The sequence below is a fragment of the Microtus ochrogaster genome, unplaced genomic scaffold, assembly GCF_000317375.1.
Source record: "Microtus ochrogaster isolate Prairie Vole_2 unplaced genomic scaffold, MicOch1.0 UNK53, whole genome shotgun sequence".
Taxonomy (NCBI): Eukaryota; Metazoa; Chordata; class Mammalia; order Rodentia; family Cricetidae; genus Microtus; species Microtus ochrogaster.
In genome coordinates, this window is record NW_004949151.1 from 2,325,557 (window position 1) to 2,339,971 (window position 14,415).

Below are 14,415 nucleotides of genomic sequence, written 5' to 3' on the forward strand. Positions count from 1 at the left end.
CTATAGAAGACTGAAGTGGTGGTGATGTTGTCTAGACAGGATGCACTATAGAAGACTGAAGCGGTGGTGTTGCTGTCTAGACAGGATGCACTACAGAAGACTGAAGCGCGTGCCCCATCTGTGCTATCACTGAAGTAGTCTTGTCAACTCCCTGGGCAGGCCATCCTGGAACTCGGTGTCCATCTACCTCAGTCTTTTGGACTATAGGCATGCACAACAGTGCTCAACTTTATGTTTTCAGCAAGTATTTTAAATGTCTGTAAACATAAAAACCTCCAACCCCATTTGCGTCCTAAGATGCAAATGCAATATTTAAATAAACCAAAGCCAGTCTCATGTCCTAAACTATTATACTTTCTATTTGCATTTCCTGCGAGTTCTCCAAGGGTTGAACTGTTCCTTTTTCCTCTGAGACATACGTAAACGAGACACTGGATACTGCTGAGTGATGTTCTTCACCCTGGAAAGCCCTGACTTCTTGACCAACCCTTAATCTTTCTAAACCCTCCCTCCTCATTCTGGGTGCCTCTACTTGCTGTTATAACCTCAGTCAGTTAAGTGGCCTGAAGCAAGTTTACATAAAACCCTGAGCTATCCAGGTACCTGCAGGGCGCTCTCAGCCTGCCCACCCAACCCTGAGCAACCCAGGTACCTGCAGGGCGCTCTCAGCCTGCCAATTCCCTTTCTAACCTCATCTCATACTTCCGCTTTTGCTTCTCTGGTCAGACATCTCCTACTCTACACCCCCACTCTACAGCCCACTCTCACTAGCTTCTCAGGAATACTTCTCAATACATACACACACCCCAAAGATGACATAGTCTCTCCCCTGAAGTCCTCAGCATCCTCCCAGTTTCCCACAGGGTATCTTAAGGCTACTTCTAAACACTTCTCCTCCCCATAACAGGATTCACGTATTCTCCCCAAATCTCACACACCTAACTCACAACAGGCACTCAGGAAACAGTGCTCTGAATTAAAGTATTACAAGTACATAAAAGCAGCAAAGCCATAGGTATAAGCACGGTCGGAAAATCTGTGGGAATTCAAAGTGCCCATTTTACAATGAAAACACAATTTTCAGTCTTGCAAAGAAAAGAAAACACACACACCACCCTGATAATGGTCTTGGCCCAGGACCATCTCTTCTAAAACAATATCTTAATGTTTAGTGTGCAAAAGAAACCAAGACATATGGAGTGAGTTTCCTTGCAAGTACATATGGATTTTATAAGAAACAGCAAAGGGGCTGAGAAATCATGCTCTCCAAAGCAGAGAACTTGGTCTTTTCCTCACTCCAAACCCAGCTGGAGCTCTTCTGCCTCAATAACATGGCGTTTCCTCTTTGCTTTGGTGACTTTCCAACGTTCAACAATTTCCCCAATCCCAGGAAGGAAAATAAGCAATGACAAAAAAGAAAAAAAAGCACCTTTGTCAAGTCCTTGTGTGCCCTGCCTCTCTGTCTGGGCACCGTCCACATGTCCCTCCTCTGCACACTCCCTCAGGCTGGGCTGTCTCCCCTCCACTCACCGCAGTAAGGCAGCCTTTCTAAGCCCTCCTGCCCTCACTCTCACTTTCCTAAACATCTACCAGGGGAATTGCTCCTCCCTCCCTCCAGTCCAGTCCACTGGGGGGGGGGGTGGCTCACGTGGAGTTTTCACACCCACCTGTGACAACAGGATTACTCTTCCATGCAGCAGGGCCTATCTCAGACATGCAGCCCCGTTAACGGTTCAGAAACAAAGAACTTTGAAATACACAAGGAAAACTGGAAAGGGGAGGAAGCCAGGAAGTGAGGGAGTGTGAATGAAAGCAAGCTGCCACCCCCTCAGCCATATCCTCCTATATATGTCCAGCCTCAGCCTTGCTTCCAACTGCCTATCTCCCTTTCCACAAGAGGAAATCTCAGGGTGCCCCATCACCTTTCATCAAAGAAGCCTGTCTTTCCAGCAAATGGAAAATTGCAGAAGACCACAATTGAACACACTGAGAGACCAGTGGACTGTGGGAAACCCAGCCCCAGTGGGTATACCTCCATCACAGCCCCCTGAATCTACGGCACAGAGAACACTGTAGAAGAAGGACATGGAGGGTTGGAGAGAGGGTAGCTGGGAGAGGCTGGAAGGGGGAAAGGATGGAGGGAAGTGATGTAATTCTGTTTCAATTAAAAACATATTTTTTAAAAAAAGAGGAAATCTCAGCAGTTTCATTTATGGAGAGGTCAGAGAAGAACCACAAACCTATGCTTGGCTGAGAGCTGAGCGCACGGCTGCCCTCTTCTGCCTGGACACAAGGACTGGCTCATCAGGGTACTCAGAAATTACCACAAGATCTAACAACGTGGAGGCCATCCCGACGTCCCTGCAGAAACATCGCATGCACATTTCCCAGCAGGGGGCTGGCAGTCCACCTTACCCAGTCTCAGAGATGAACTTCTGCACCAGCGGTCTCTAATAAAGATTTACTAGACCGACAGCTGAGCTACCGAGACTTTCCGAAGATGGTAGTCTAATGATATGTTCTTCTAAAAACAAACAGTAGCCACCTTCCCAAATGACTCAGTGCATGCCAAGGAGGCTTAACAACAGTGTGACCGGATCAGAAACGATGGCATAAATTCACCACCAGCAGCTACCAAAACAAGAGGACTCTTCTACCCAAACAAACTGCCCTTACCACAGAAGTAATAGATCAGGTACCAAGTTTATCCTGTCAGAACAAATCTACGTTTGCACGCACCAAAACTACTCCAACAAACAGGAACTCAGGGACCTAAGAAGAGCTGTCTGTCTTCACAGTTGATCCACAGTGGCTCTGTCTCCGCCTGCTGCCTCGTTCCTTCAGGGTGTACGGGATGCATTACTTCATTCAGTAGCCATTCCCTGTGTCTCTAATGGGTGGCAGATAAGTATATACAAGTACCGTTGTCCTCAGCAGTCCAGCAGAAAGAACAGACACTACCGAAGGAAAAAGCTTCAAAGCACATTAGACTGAGATACAAGTTACAGGATTAAGAACCTAATATGGTTCTCGCCGACTGTCCAACAAGGCCTGCCGGTTTCATCTCTACACTGCAGTACCTGATACAGGCTTGGCACACGATATGATCTTAACTTAAAAAAGAGAAAAACCCTCTTTTTAGCACACAAATATGAGTCCTAGTGTTTCTATGGCCTTCACATTCCCTATCTCAGAGGCAGTCACAGGAGAGTTATTAGCTAGAGTTATGAGCTACAGTTGGCAGAATGGGAGACCCTCTACGAGTTCTTGAAAGACTCTAAAGTCATGTCTTGCCTGGGTCACAAAGTATTGAACAAGATGACAGCCATCTAAGAGTTGACTTTAAACCAGAAATTCTTCACCCAGTGCACCCACAGATTTGGCACTGCCAGTAACTAGCTGAAAATTTTAGGACAAGAAGAGGGGTAGAACTATATACTTCAAATTAGGAGAGGTCCAAAAAGGCTAAGAGCTTTGCTAGGCCACCCCACCCCAAAAGTGTTCTTCTGTTAAACTGTGTATCTTTTGTTAAGGGTGAAAGTGCACCTTGTTCAGCCCTGAGCGCCTATCTTTGTTTTTCTGAACCGGAAGGAACTTAGTTTTGAGGGTGGAGATGAAGAAGAAGGTGTCACTGAGCACCCAAAGCCACTCTCTCACACAGTGTGGGATGCGTGTGCACGCACATACACCACTGAGCACCCAAAGCCACTCTCTCACACAGTGTAAGATATGTGTGCACACACACACACAACAGAGCATCCAAAGCCACTCTCTCACACAGTGCGGGATGTGTGCTCACACACACACAAACACAAACACACCTGCACTGAGTTGCCTCCAAAAGAAGTCAGCTGCATCCTAACACACACTGTCATGGGGCAGACTACACACCAGCCACAATCACACTCAGGACTAAACTTTGGTACCAAATCCTCCAGAACCTGTAGGGAATCTTCCCCACATGCTCCAGACTGAAGCTCTCAAGCTCTAACAAGAGGCAAAAGCAACACATCCTTCTTGGTGAGCAATGCTGGCTCATGAAAGGGAAATTCTCATGTACTTCTCATGAGAGAGAAGTTCGCTTTCCTCTCTCCTCCCTTACTCCTTTTCTCTTCCTGTCTCTCTCTGTCCATGGTTCCAACCAGAAATCAGCCTGCTCTTCCACACAGTATTGCAGGATTTACCATGCTTCCACAGGCCCAAACAGCAAGGCCACACAACCATGCTTCCTAGGAACCTCTGAAACCGTGAGCCAAGATAAGGCTCTCTCCTTGTGAGCTGACTGTGGTACTCTGTCACAGCGGCAGAAAGGGTCCACCTCAAATCATCTCCAGCTCCATCTCACTTCCATTTGCTTTTTCTCTAAGTTAAAAAGTCTTCACTTGACCAAAAGCACAGAGTGTGACTAACACATAAAATTGGGGCAATCCAAGGGCAGGAATGTAATTTTTTTTAAAAGCCTAAACATCCACAATCACATTGACACTGCCTATTCATCTGCATCTGGCTGCAATGTTTCTTCAATAAAGCAGTGAGGTAAGAGGAGGCCGGTAAGGATCAAGTTCACGGAACTCCACCAGAAGACAGAGGTGGATGTTAACTTCTTAGGAATAAATTCACAGCCATGATGAAATAGAAACAGACTAATAACAAGACCATGTACACGCTAACAAACCAAACTCATAACTACTAATGAAGAAGAAAAGAATGGTACCTTCTCATGGTTTTCAATTAAGATTTCTACAACGATATTCTGAAACTTCAGGTCCATGATGGCGGCAACAGTTTCTTCCTGCGGTCTCATCAGGGTTGGGCCAAACACCACTCCTAAATTTGCCACGGTCATTAGGTTCTGCTTCGAGTGATTTGACACACTAATATTAAAGAAGGAAAAGAATCGTTGTTTGGTAGTGATCTAGAGAGAGCATTCAATATTCTTAACTCTGCATTTCCTTAACTCAAGTTGCCCTAGTGACAGCTGGACCAAGAGCAGCAGCGGCACACAGGCTCTCCGTTGTCCCCCCACCCGCACCCCACAATAACCATTCTCCTCAGCTCCAGGCTCCCTCCATCATGTTATTCTGATTCACTTCCTGTCCAAAGCAACAGAGTCAGCTGACCTAGGGCAGCAGCTGCTCAGACAGTGAGCGAGGCAGGACAAGGCTTTCCTCCTCTCAGTGCTCTCTCGGGGTGTGTCACGGGCATGGAAAGATGGCTAACATAGCTGGGACCTTGCCCAGGTGAAGTTTTATGAAGCTGTTCCCACTGGCAGTCCCCATGATAGCCAGCTCCTTCCTAGGCAGCCATTCTCTCAACAGGTCCATTATCACTGCTTATATGTGTATGCTCAATATTAAACAGATAAGCGGATTTATGCAGCTATAAAGAATTGTGCAGTTGTCTTGAGCCGCTGATTGAAAATAAAAATAGAATTTCCTAAATTAATCGTATTTGTTTCACAAGAATAAGTCATATTGCTAGTCATTTCAACAAGCATGTCTTCCTCCACAAAATCCACATTTATCATGTATTAGCTGTACATAAAAAAACAGTGGCTTGGACACGCCCCCTTTCCCAGATCATCATTCCCCTGCTTCCACAGATGTCTAGGTCCGTGCCCCACTTCCTGACAATCAGTGCTCCATCACAGCAGCGTCACCCACTCCTCCCAGTCCTGCAGCTCCAGGAGCACCCTGCATAGGTGCTCCCAGTGGTCCTACAACTTGATTCAGGACGCCGTCCCACCAGAGACCGTCCAGCATGACAGCTCAGTCTGACACACATTCTCCAAGGTCTTGCACACCTTGCCCTTTTGAACTGAGCTGAAACCATTTCAGCATTCTCTCTACTCCATACATCACAGAGCAGGGCCGTCATTTATTGTGTCCTACTGTGGCCACTGAAACCACAGTTCCAAATACTGCTCCTCACTCAAATTTTATAGGTAGAGGGATCTGGGGTTCGTTTTTACTTGAAAAGGTTAATTTCTCCACTGAGTTAATACATTCTGCTTTTTAGATAGGAAACATGAATGGACCAGACCCACAACTAGACTGGAGTTTTTAAAGGACATGCTCAACCACAGCACTGGGTGTGTGTAGAACCAAGCTCAATCTTCTAACAGATTTATAATCATACTTCCATAATCTGGGATGGGGCAATATATAATACCCTCTCCTTTCACTAACTGTTGGCAGCGGTGTCAATCATCAGAGGGAAGAACACTCACTTGGTTAGGTGTTTCACCAAGATATCCAACATCTCCTTGTTTTTCTCTGGCAGTTTGTGCACCAAGAAATGGATGGCATTAACACGGGCCTCCGGGCTGCCACTTTCTTTTTTTAAAAAGGAAAGGAAAAAGAGTTAATAAGAGTACTTAGAATCAAAAATATTACCCCTAACTAGAAATCATAGCCGTTTGTCTGTTCAGGATCTGAAAAGAGAAGGCACTTAAGCATTCTTGGCCTTTCCTAATGCATGCCTTTTCCGGGCTGGTGCTAATGGCACACACTGCCCCAGCAATCTCTCCCTTGCTAGCATCCCTTCTAGTCAGCCCAGTTCACATGACGTAAGTCCAACAGCAGCACTAAATATATCAGAAGAAAAAGCACATTTATCAGCCAAAATATCAAAAGCAAAAGAAATGTCTAATAAGAGGTTGTATATAAAAGTCTATAGATGTTAATTAAGATGACTGTCTAATGTTGAAGTTATTAATAAGAACATAATTTCAAATCATTGCTTTGATTTTTAAATAACAATAAAAGCAGAAAGTGAAGAAGCAGTCATATGTGCACAGGAATAAGAACCACTATCAAGGATAGCAATTTTGTCATCTGGACTTTAGAACCTTAAAGGCGCTATAATGAAAGACGGCTATTCCCCGACTCTACAATGAAAACCTAGTGTGATACTTGAGGAATCACCACTTGGAAATGTGAGCTAAGGAGATGATTCCCCCTCCACTGATGTGTTACTCCTTTCTAACAATGAACAGCATTTGAGAATTGTCTGAGAAAAGAGTAGAACCTTCCACTCCATGTCTCAAGTCCCTCTTCCCAGGAGCTACTATAATCCACCTCCCTCCCTCCCCCCCCCTTTCTCTCTCTCTCTCTCTCTCACACACACACACACACACACACACACACACACACACACACACATTTCTCCCGTACCTGCATCTTGAGCTCTTCAATTGACACTGTTTTGTTTTGACATTAAATCTTTCTACTAATAGGCATTTCCACAAGGTAATATAGTCCTACCCACCCCCAAAATCTTGCTAAAATACATTATTTTCTATTACTTATGCTATCTGCATTTTGCCATATTTTCACTGACATTAGCTCACAAAGAATGAAAAGCATATCATTTTTATTTAGGGTATTTAATTAATTGTACACTAAATTCCTATAATGTGCCAGAGCCTTAAGAGTTTGCTGTGACAAAAAAAAATCAGAACTGAAAAATCACACATCAGCATCCACCACATTTCATAGATATGAGCAAGCTTATGAGAGCTTAACAAAACATATGGGCAAACCATCAAATTCTTTTAATATGTAAATGATGTGTGCCAGTAATATCATAATGTAAGGAAGTTACAAGCAGTAACCTTCCAAGTAGCTCCTAGGAGACACACCAGCTTCAGCCTATCCTCCTGTGGTCCTCACCTACTGTGAAGTGAACACATGCAGCAAAGTGAAGCAGGAGACATTACAAACTCAGTCCCTGTAATGCCCACATGTCTGCATTCTTCCTCGTGTGTGCCTCCCAGCAAGAATCGAACGGAATGCTCTGGTTAAGCAAATATCATGCACTGGTTCCTACACTGTCTCTCATTAAAAATGGCTTTGGTTATTCAGTGCTGCACAAATAACCTAGCTATAAAAAGCAAACACACAACGCAGAAATACAAGTATTCTAGTTTGAGCAACAGTTGGAAGGCAACAGCTGGAAGCTGGTTTTAAAGACACAACACCAGACTGGTACCCAGGATTAAGCTATCTACCTCATGTTAAGTCCAATGTGAGTCCAACCCAGCAGGATGGTCCATGCTCACCACTGACTACAGAACACAGACTACATCATTCTCAAGAGCAATAGGCTTCACAGTGGAAGGCTTTCAGGTAGCTGCTACCAGTTTTGCACAGTAGACACAATCCTTTCAATTCAAGGCACTTGTAGCTTATGGATTTCTAGCCCCCAAAGCAGAGCACAGTATCTCGTACATAGGTGCTTCTGGTTCTTTTAGTAAAGCCCAACAAGTGCAGTCAACAGTTAAGGCTTTCGAATTTCTAAGATTGAAAAATGTTTCCGATGAATTCAGTACAGAACAGTTGAGTTTTTCATTGACAATAAGAAACGAAAAGAAAAACACACTTTGTAGCGAGAATACAAACAAAATTCTTATCTTCGTGTTATCAACTTGAGAAGCTCACATTCTCAACAGAAAATGATAGGAATAAAATAAATAAAACGATGAAAGGAAAAGAAGGGGCCAGCAAAGCCTGACGCCCCTTCAATGAAGGTGAGAGCATGCTCTCAGCATCCAGGACACACAGAAACCGCCACACAGTGGGAAAGAATCAAAGTTAGTTCCCATGCTGGCATGATGGGCAACCACAAAGGCTGGCTGTGTGGGGTCATTTTACTCTCCAGTTGAGCTCGCAGACTTGTAGCAAAACAAGGTAAGCTGCACCGCTTTCAACGGAAAATGAGTTTAACCACAATCCCAATTCACCAGTATTCAAAAGGAGGAGAGTAACTTTGGCCATCTGATTTCTGTAACTGCACTCAGTTCTTATAAGCACATATGCAAAATGCAAGAGGATCTGCTCCCACGCCCCTTCCCAGGAAGCACTGAGTTCTAGAGGGCAGGTACTCACAAAGGAGGGAAAGGAGAAGTCAAACTCTGCCCTAAACACACTGGACCGAGTAAACCCATCTAGCATGTGTAGCTTTCCTCATTAAACCAGATTAGTGTGGGTCCCTTTCAATTGCAACTGCACGGAGGTACGAATCCATGCCAACTACAGGAGCTACAGTATTCCTTTATAATAGCCCTGTTATACAAATCAGCATGAGAACTCTGATAGCAAGACCACAAGGGGCATTTGCTTGTGTTTTTGCCAAGAAAACCTTCCCCCACTTCCTTGATCAGACAAATTCTCCTTTTTGAAATAATTCTCAACACAACTGTATTCTGTCCTTTCTCAAAAGCTTTCTCTCTGCGTGCAGTTTAATACAGCCAACACAGTGACTCTTTCTGCAACAAATTAGGAATCTCACACAGTCTGGAGCCGCGACCTCACAAGAAGGTAACATTAAAGGCCATGTTCAGGCAGCAGTGGCATAGGACCCAAGGGGATTGCTGTAAGTTTTCTAACAGATTAAAGTCCAGGGAGTGTGTGTGTGTGTGGGGGGGGGGGGGTACAATTTCAGCTACTGTCAATGAGCCTATGAAAATCAATACTGCAGAGTCCAGTGGAGGTAAGTTTTAATTTTAAGTAATGGCCTCTACAATCTATCAAGTTACTTTATATGTAAGCCTCACTCTCAATGTCCTTAACTCTGAATCAGCTAACAGCAGTACCCTTCAGAAGAATGATCAGTACTGAGGATAAAAACAGAGTTGTACGGCAAAAACATACCCAGTTCTGTCTGCACCAAGCACACACTCTCATCATACTGCAGATACACAGAATGGGCACGAACAAACACTCATGGGTACAGGAGTTAAAAACTACCTAACCTCACATTAAAATTCACCAGCTCTTGGCCCTTTTCACTCAACATGTAGCCTATATGATTGATTATCAAGTAGTTTGTGCTTCTGGCATTATTTCATAATAATCCTTCTGTCTGTGTTGTCTATATAAATGTCTTTATAAGTGAAACTATCTCCAGATTATACCGTCTCCAAATCCATTATCTATTCAACCCCCTAAAAGCTGAATATTGATCAGCCTGTTCTATAGTATTCTGTTTGTGCCAGTACCAGGTATCCATAATGTAATGAAGACAGAACTGGCCCTGGAGTCAAGAATCTGCTGTGGCCTTACACATTTAGTTTCTGCCAAAGCAAAGAAGGAATGGGTAACTGTTAATGTCCATGCATGATCCACTACCAAATCTTTTTGCTTGCTTGCTTTTTTAAATTTATTTTTATTTTATGTACATTGGTATTTGCCGTAAGTGTCAGATCCCCCAGAACTGTAATTACTGACAGTTGTGAGCTATCATGTGAGTACTGGGGATTGAACCTAAGTCCTTGGAAGAGCAGTCAGCACCCTTAACCGCTGAGTCATCTCCCCAGTCCCTGCTCACTTCCTAATAGAAGGAAAAACAGCCATCCCCTAAAAGTGATCTCTCCTTTTAACACAGATGGTAACACTATTAAGTTAAATTTTCATGTGGAAGTTGTTAATGTGTGCACACCATCAACCACAAATCTGAGTCTTTGTATATCCACATCATACTTACTAGCTGGAACAATGAAGTCTCTGTGTAACTCATAGGTCATAAGAGGTTCTGGAAGACTCCTGGGGTGGGGGAGGAAACAGTTCAATTACCAAATGATCCAAACAGGCATCTCTAAGTTACTTATAACATTACATTAAACTGCTTGTACGTGTCTGAGTTAACCTTTAAATACCAAAAGATAAGGAAACCACAACACGAACTGGTGATTGTCCTGGACGCTGCCAACTCCTAACCAATAACAAGTTCTTATCAGGTCAACGCTTCATAGCTAATCTTAGAAAGTGTCTGAATATCTATCTGCAAATAAAAGTTTCATATACTAATATTTTAATGTAACTGTTTTATATAATCAAATATACGTAGTTTTGAAAGCATCTTTAAAACATTAATATCAAAATAATACACAGAAAATGTTAAAGAATTTTAAAACAAATCCTCTCCTCTGATATTTCTGTTAAAATAACTAGTTTTCATTTTTATGCCTAAATACATATAGAGTACTTGTTCTCAACCGTGGGTCATGACCCTTTTGGGGTCACACAGCAGACATCCTGCATATCAGACATAGACATTATGATTCATTACAGTAGCAAAGTTAGAGCTATGAGTACAGCAAAAAAGTTTAAGGTTGGGAGTCACCACAACATGAGGAACTGTATGAAAAGGTCTCAGCATTAGGAAGGCTGAGAACCACTGATTCAAAAGAAACATTTACAAAGAAAATTGATGGCTTTGTAATCTATGGCAATGAAACAGTGAGATAAAATCAAATTGGTAACAATGTAAAAATATATATAGCACTTAGTTTTTTTGCAAACTGCATTATGCGAATAGTAGCGGATTTTATCCTGTGAGTAATACAATGCTGAGCTTCTGTCAATCCTGCTAATACCTGAAACTGTGCCAGGCTAGGTTGTTAATTACGTCACCCCCAGAGAACAAATGTCAGGCAGCAGAACTCTACTCTGGAGGCCACAGGGCCATAAACCTGGGGCTCGGAACTGCCCTGACTGTTTAAAAACACAATCAAAGACACACGTTCACTTAAGCATGCACGTGTGCACTCACACACTTAAACATTTATGCAAAAGCTGCAAACAGTGCAGAGACAAGGGAGGCTGTTGCTTGTAGACAAAAGGGTGGACTTCATTGAGAACAGAACATTCACTCACAGATCAAGCAACAGTGCTTCAAACACATGAGCAAAATCTAACAAGACAACATGGAGAAGGCAAACCCACAGCTGCGGGCAGAGATGGGAATCGGAAGCAGGAGAAAGAAAATGAGTCTGAGTAAAACTACCCACCCCTTCACCTAAATCAGGTGCTTTAATGAAATGACTGTCTACCTAAAAACAGTATACAAAGATCAGAACACATGGGCAATTTGCTTTGTAAGACAAACTATATTCTTGGCTATGAAACAAATCTTTATCAATTATTAAAAGTTTAAGTCATAGGCAGCTCATTCTTTGGCTTCAATAAAAACAGAGGTGATGTGGAAGTGTCATATCAATCTGTTGATTTCATTGGTTAAGCAATAAAGAAACTGCTTGGCTGGCCCTCATAGGTTAAAACATAGGTGGGAGGAGTAAACAGAACAGAATGCTGGGAGAAAGAAGCTGAGTCAAGGAGTCGCCATGATTCTCCCACTCCAGGCAGACGCAGGTTAAGATCATTCCTGATAAGCCAGCTCTAGGGCTACATAGATTATTAGAAATGGGCTAGTCCAGGTGTGAGAGTTAGCTGAGAAAAGGCTAGATATAATGGGCCAAGCGGTATTTAAAAGAATACAGTTTCCGTGTAATTATTTCGGGTAAAGCTAGCCATGCGGGCGGAGATGGTATGGAAAGTACCTGTGACACAAACATGGGGTCCCAAGTTTGGATCCCAGCAGCCACATCAAAAGCAGAGTGTGGTGCTACAATGTATCAGCCAGTTCTGAGGAGGCAGAGGCATAAGGACCTGTCTAGGGCTTACTGACTGACCAATCAATAAGCTCCAAGTTCAATGGAATGAATACCCTATCTCAAAAAAAGAAGGGAGTGGCAGCCAAGGCCACACTTCAACTAAGGATATTCAAAGACGGTGAATAAGTTCACACAAAGAAAATTCTGGACACTGAGGAAGTTCACACTTAGAACGACTGAAGTAAGAAAACCAACCGTGTTCAGCAGACACAGAGGGAGCAGGACCTGCGCGCTATCGACGGGCAATGCATCACATCTGGAGAAGCCATGCAGTTTCCAGGAAAGCTAAGCAGATATCTCCACATGGTCCAGGAGTTTGCCCACTAGGATTCATCCGAAAGAAATGAAAGTCTTTGTCTCAAAGATTTCTACAGACATTTAAGCATCTTTACGCATAACAGCCAAGAGCTACAGATCACCCAAATGCACAGCGATAGATCAGTGGATTTCAGCCTGCCACAACAATGATTCCAATAAATGAAGCTGACATCTTTGAAGTACATACTGAAAACCTGCACTTATAAAGATCATAATCATGTAAATTAACACACAAAGACAGAAGGCAGGTAAATGCTCCTACTGATGAGGCCATGATGAGGGAGGAAAGGAGAACAGAAGAAAAGTTCAGATGGGTGATGGACAGGCTCAGCTCCCTGATTGTGGTGATGGCTCACGGGTGTATAGAGACACCAAGTTTATGAGAATATATACTATAAATATGTGCGGCTCACTCCAAATAGTTATTCTTAAAAAAAAAAAGCTATAAAAGGTACATACACCTGAGTGTTTCTACTTAGAATAAAAATACCCATGAGATTCACCAAGAGAAGCTATTCAAAAATCAAAGCTACATAAAAAATGTTTGAGGACATATTTTTCAGTGTACCCAGACACACAAAGCGGAACTTGCCAACAAGGGCAACCGAAGATTGAGAGAGCTAATTGCCTCGGCGCTCTCTCTCCACCCTCCTTCCCTCACTAACTAAAGAGAAGCATTCCCCATGACTCCGCAGCCTCAACCAGGAGGAAGATGGGCATTGAGAGGTCAGTTCTCGGGGTTTCATTCCAAGTACAGACAAGCAGAAAGTCCTGAGGGAAACGAAAGGCTACCCATTTGCACAGAAGGAAAGTTCAGGTGCTGGGTCAAAAGGAAAGAAGCATATTTAGCAACATCATGGAGAGCATTTCTCCTCCAGGAAGACTGAATTTGTGTCTAAGTATCTCCTGCCAGCTACTTATATCACTGCCATATGTCTAGCTGGCAATACTACATAAAAAAATAAATATCATTAATGTTAGGGAAGCAGTAATAGAAATGACAAGTTCTCATCCAGATTCTTTTAGCCTGACTCACTGCACAGCTCAGCCTCCCACCAGACATGTATTCCAGCCACCTTTCTCCACCACCCGCTGGGATCTGTTGGAGGATATAAATCTTAATATTTACTCAAGCTGCTGTTTCCTTTCTTAAAAACCCATTCCAATTTCCACACTTAAAAGAGGTTTCCTCCAGGTAAGGTTCCCTTGACTAGAAACACCACAAACAGCTCACTTTTTGGCTAACAATGGGAAACTGTGGCAAATGAACACATCACTGGCCATCAAAACCACAGCCTGCCTAGATAGGACATCCCTGGTGGGGGGCGGGGCTAGGATTCGGGCCTCTCACACAGAGAAGTACAACACTGCCCCAGGTCAGCAGAAGACAAAAAGGTACCATGTATAGGTTCACTATGACTGTTTTCTTTTTCCAAGACACAGCCAGGCTGCTCCCCAGCTTTCCGAGTCTACCTGGTGCTTTGACGGGACCCTTCCTCTGTCTCCAGCTTAGCATCAATATTGTGGCACGCAATTTGCAGCGAGTATTCAAAGGCAAATGGTTAAGAAGGAAAAAAAACCTCTAAAGTTCCATACTATATCCTGGTGCTCTAACTGACAGAGTTGGGATTTCAATGCCGGCC

General features: G+C 43.4%; 1 protein-coding gene across 1 annotated transcript in view; it reads right to left on the reverse strand.

Annotated features, from left to right (window-relative positions):
* The window catches only part of Arhgap10 (Rho GTPase activating protein 10), a 198,797-nt gene that overhangs the window by 98,151 nt on the left and 86,231 nt on the right, over positions 1-14,415 (reverse strand). Inside the window, exons 15-17 of the mRNA XM_005369579.3 lie at positions 10,486-10,544; positions 6,230-6,335; positions 4,715-4,874 (exon numbers count right to left, since the gene is read on the reverse strand). Coding sequence (XP_005369636.3) covers positions 4,715-4,874; positions 6,230-6,335; positions 10,486-10,544 — 325 coding nt within the window. The remainder of the gene's footprint in view (positions 1-4,714; positions 4,875-6,229; positions 6,336-10,485; positions 10,545-14,415) is intronic.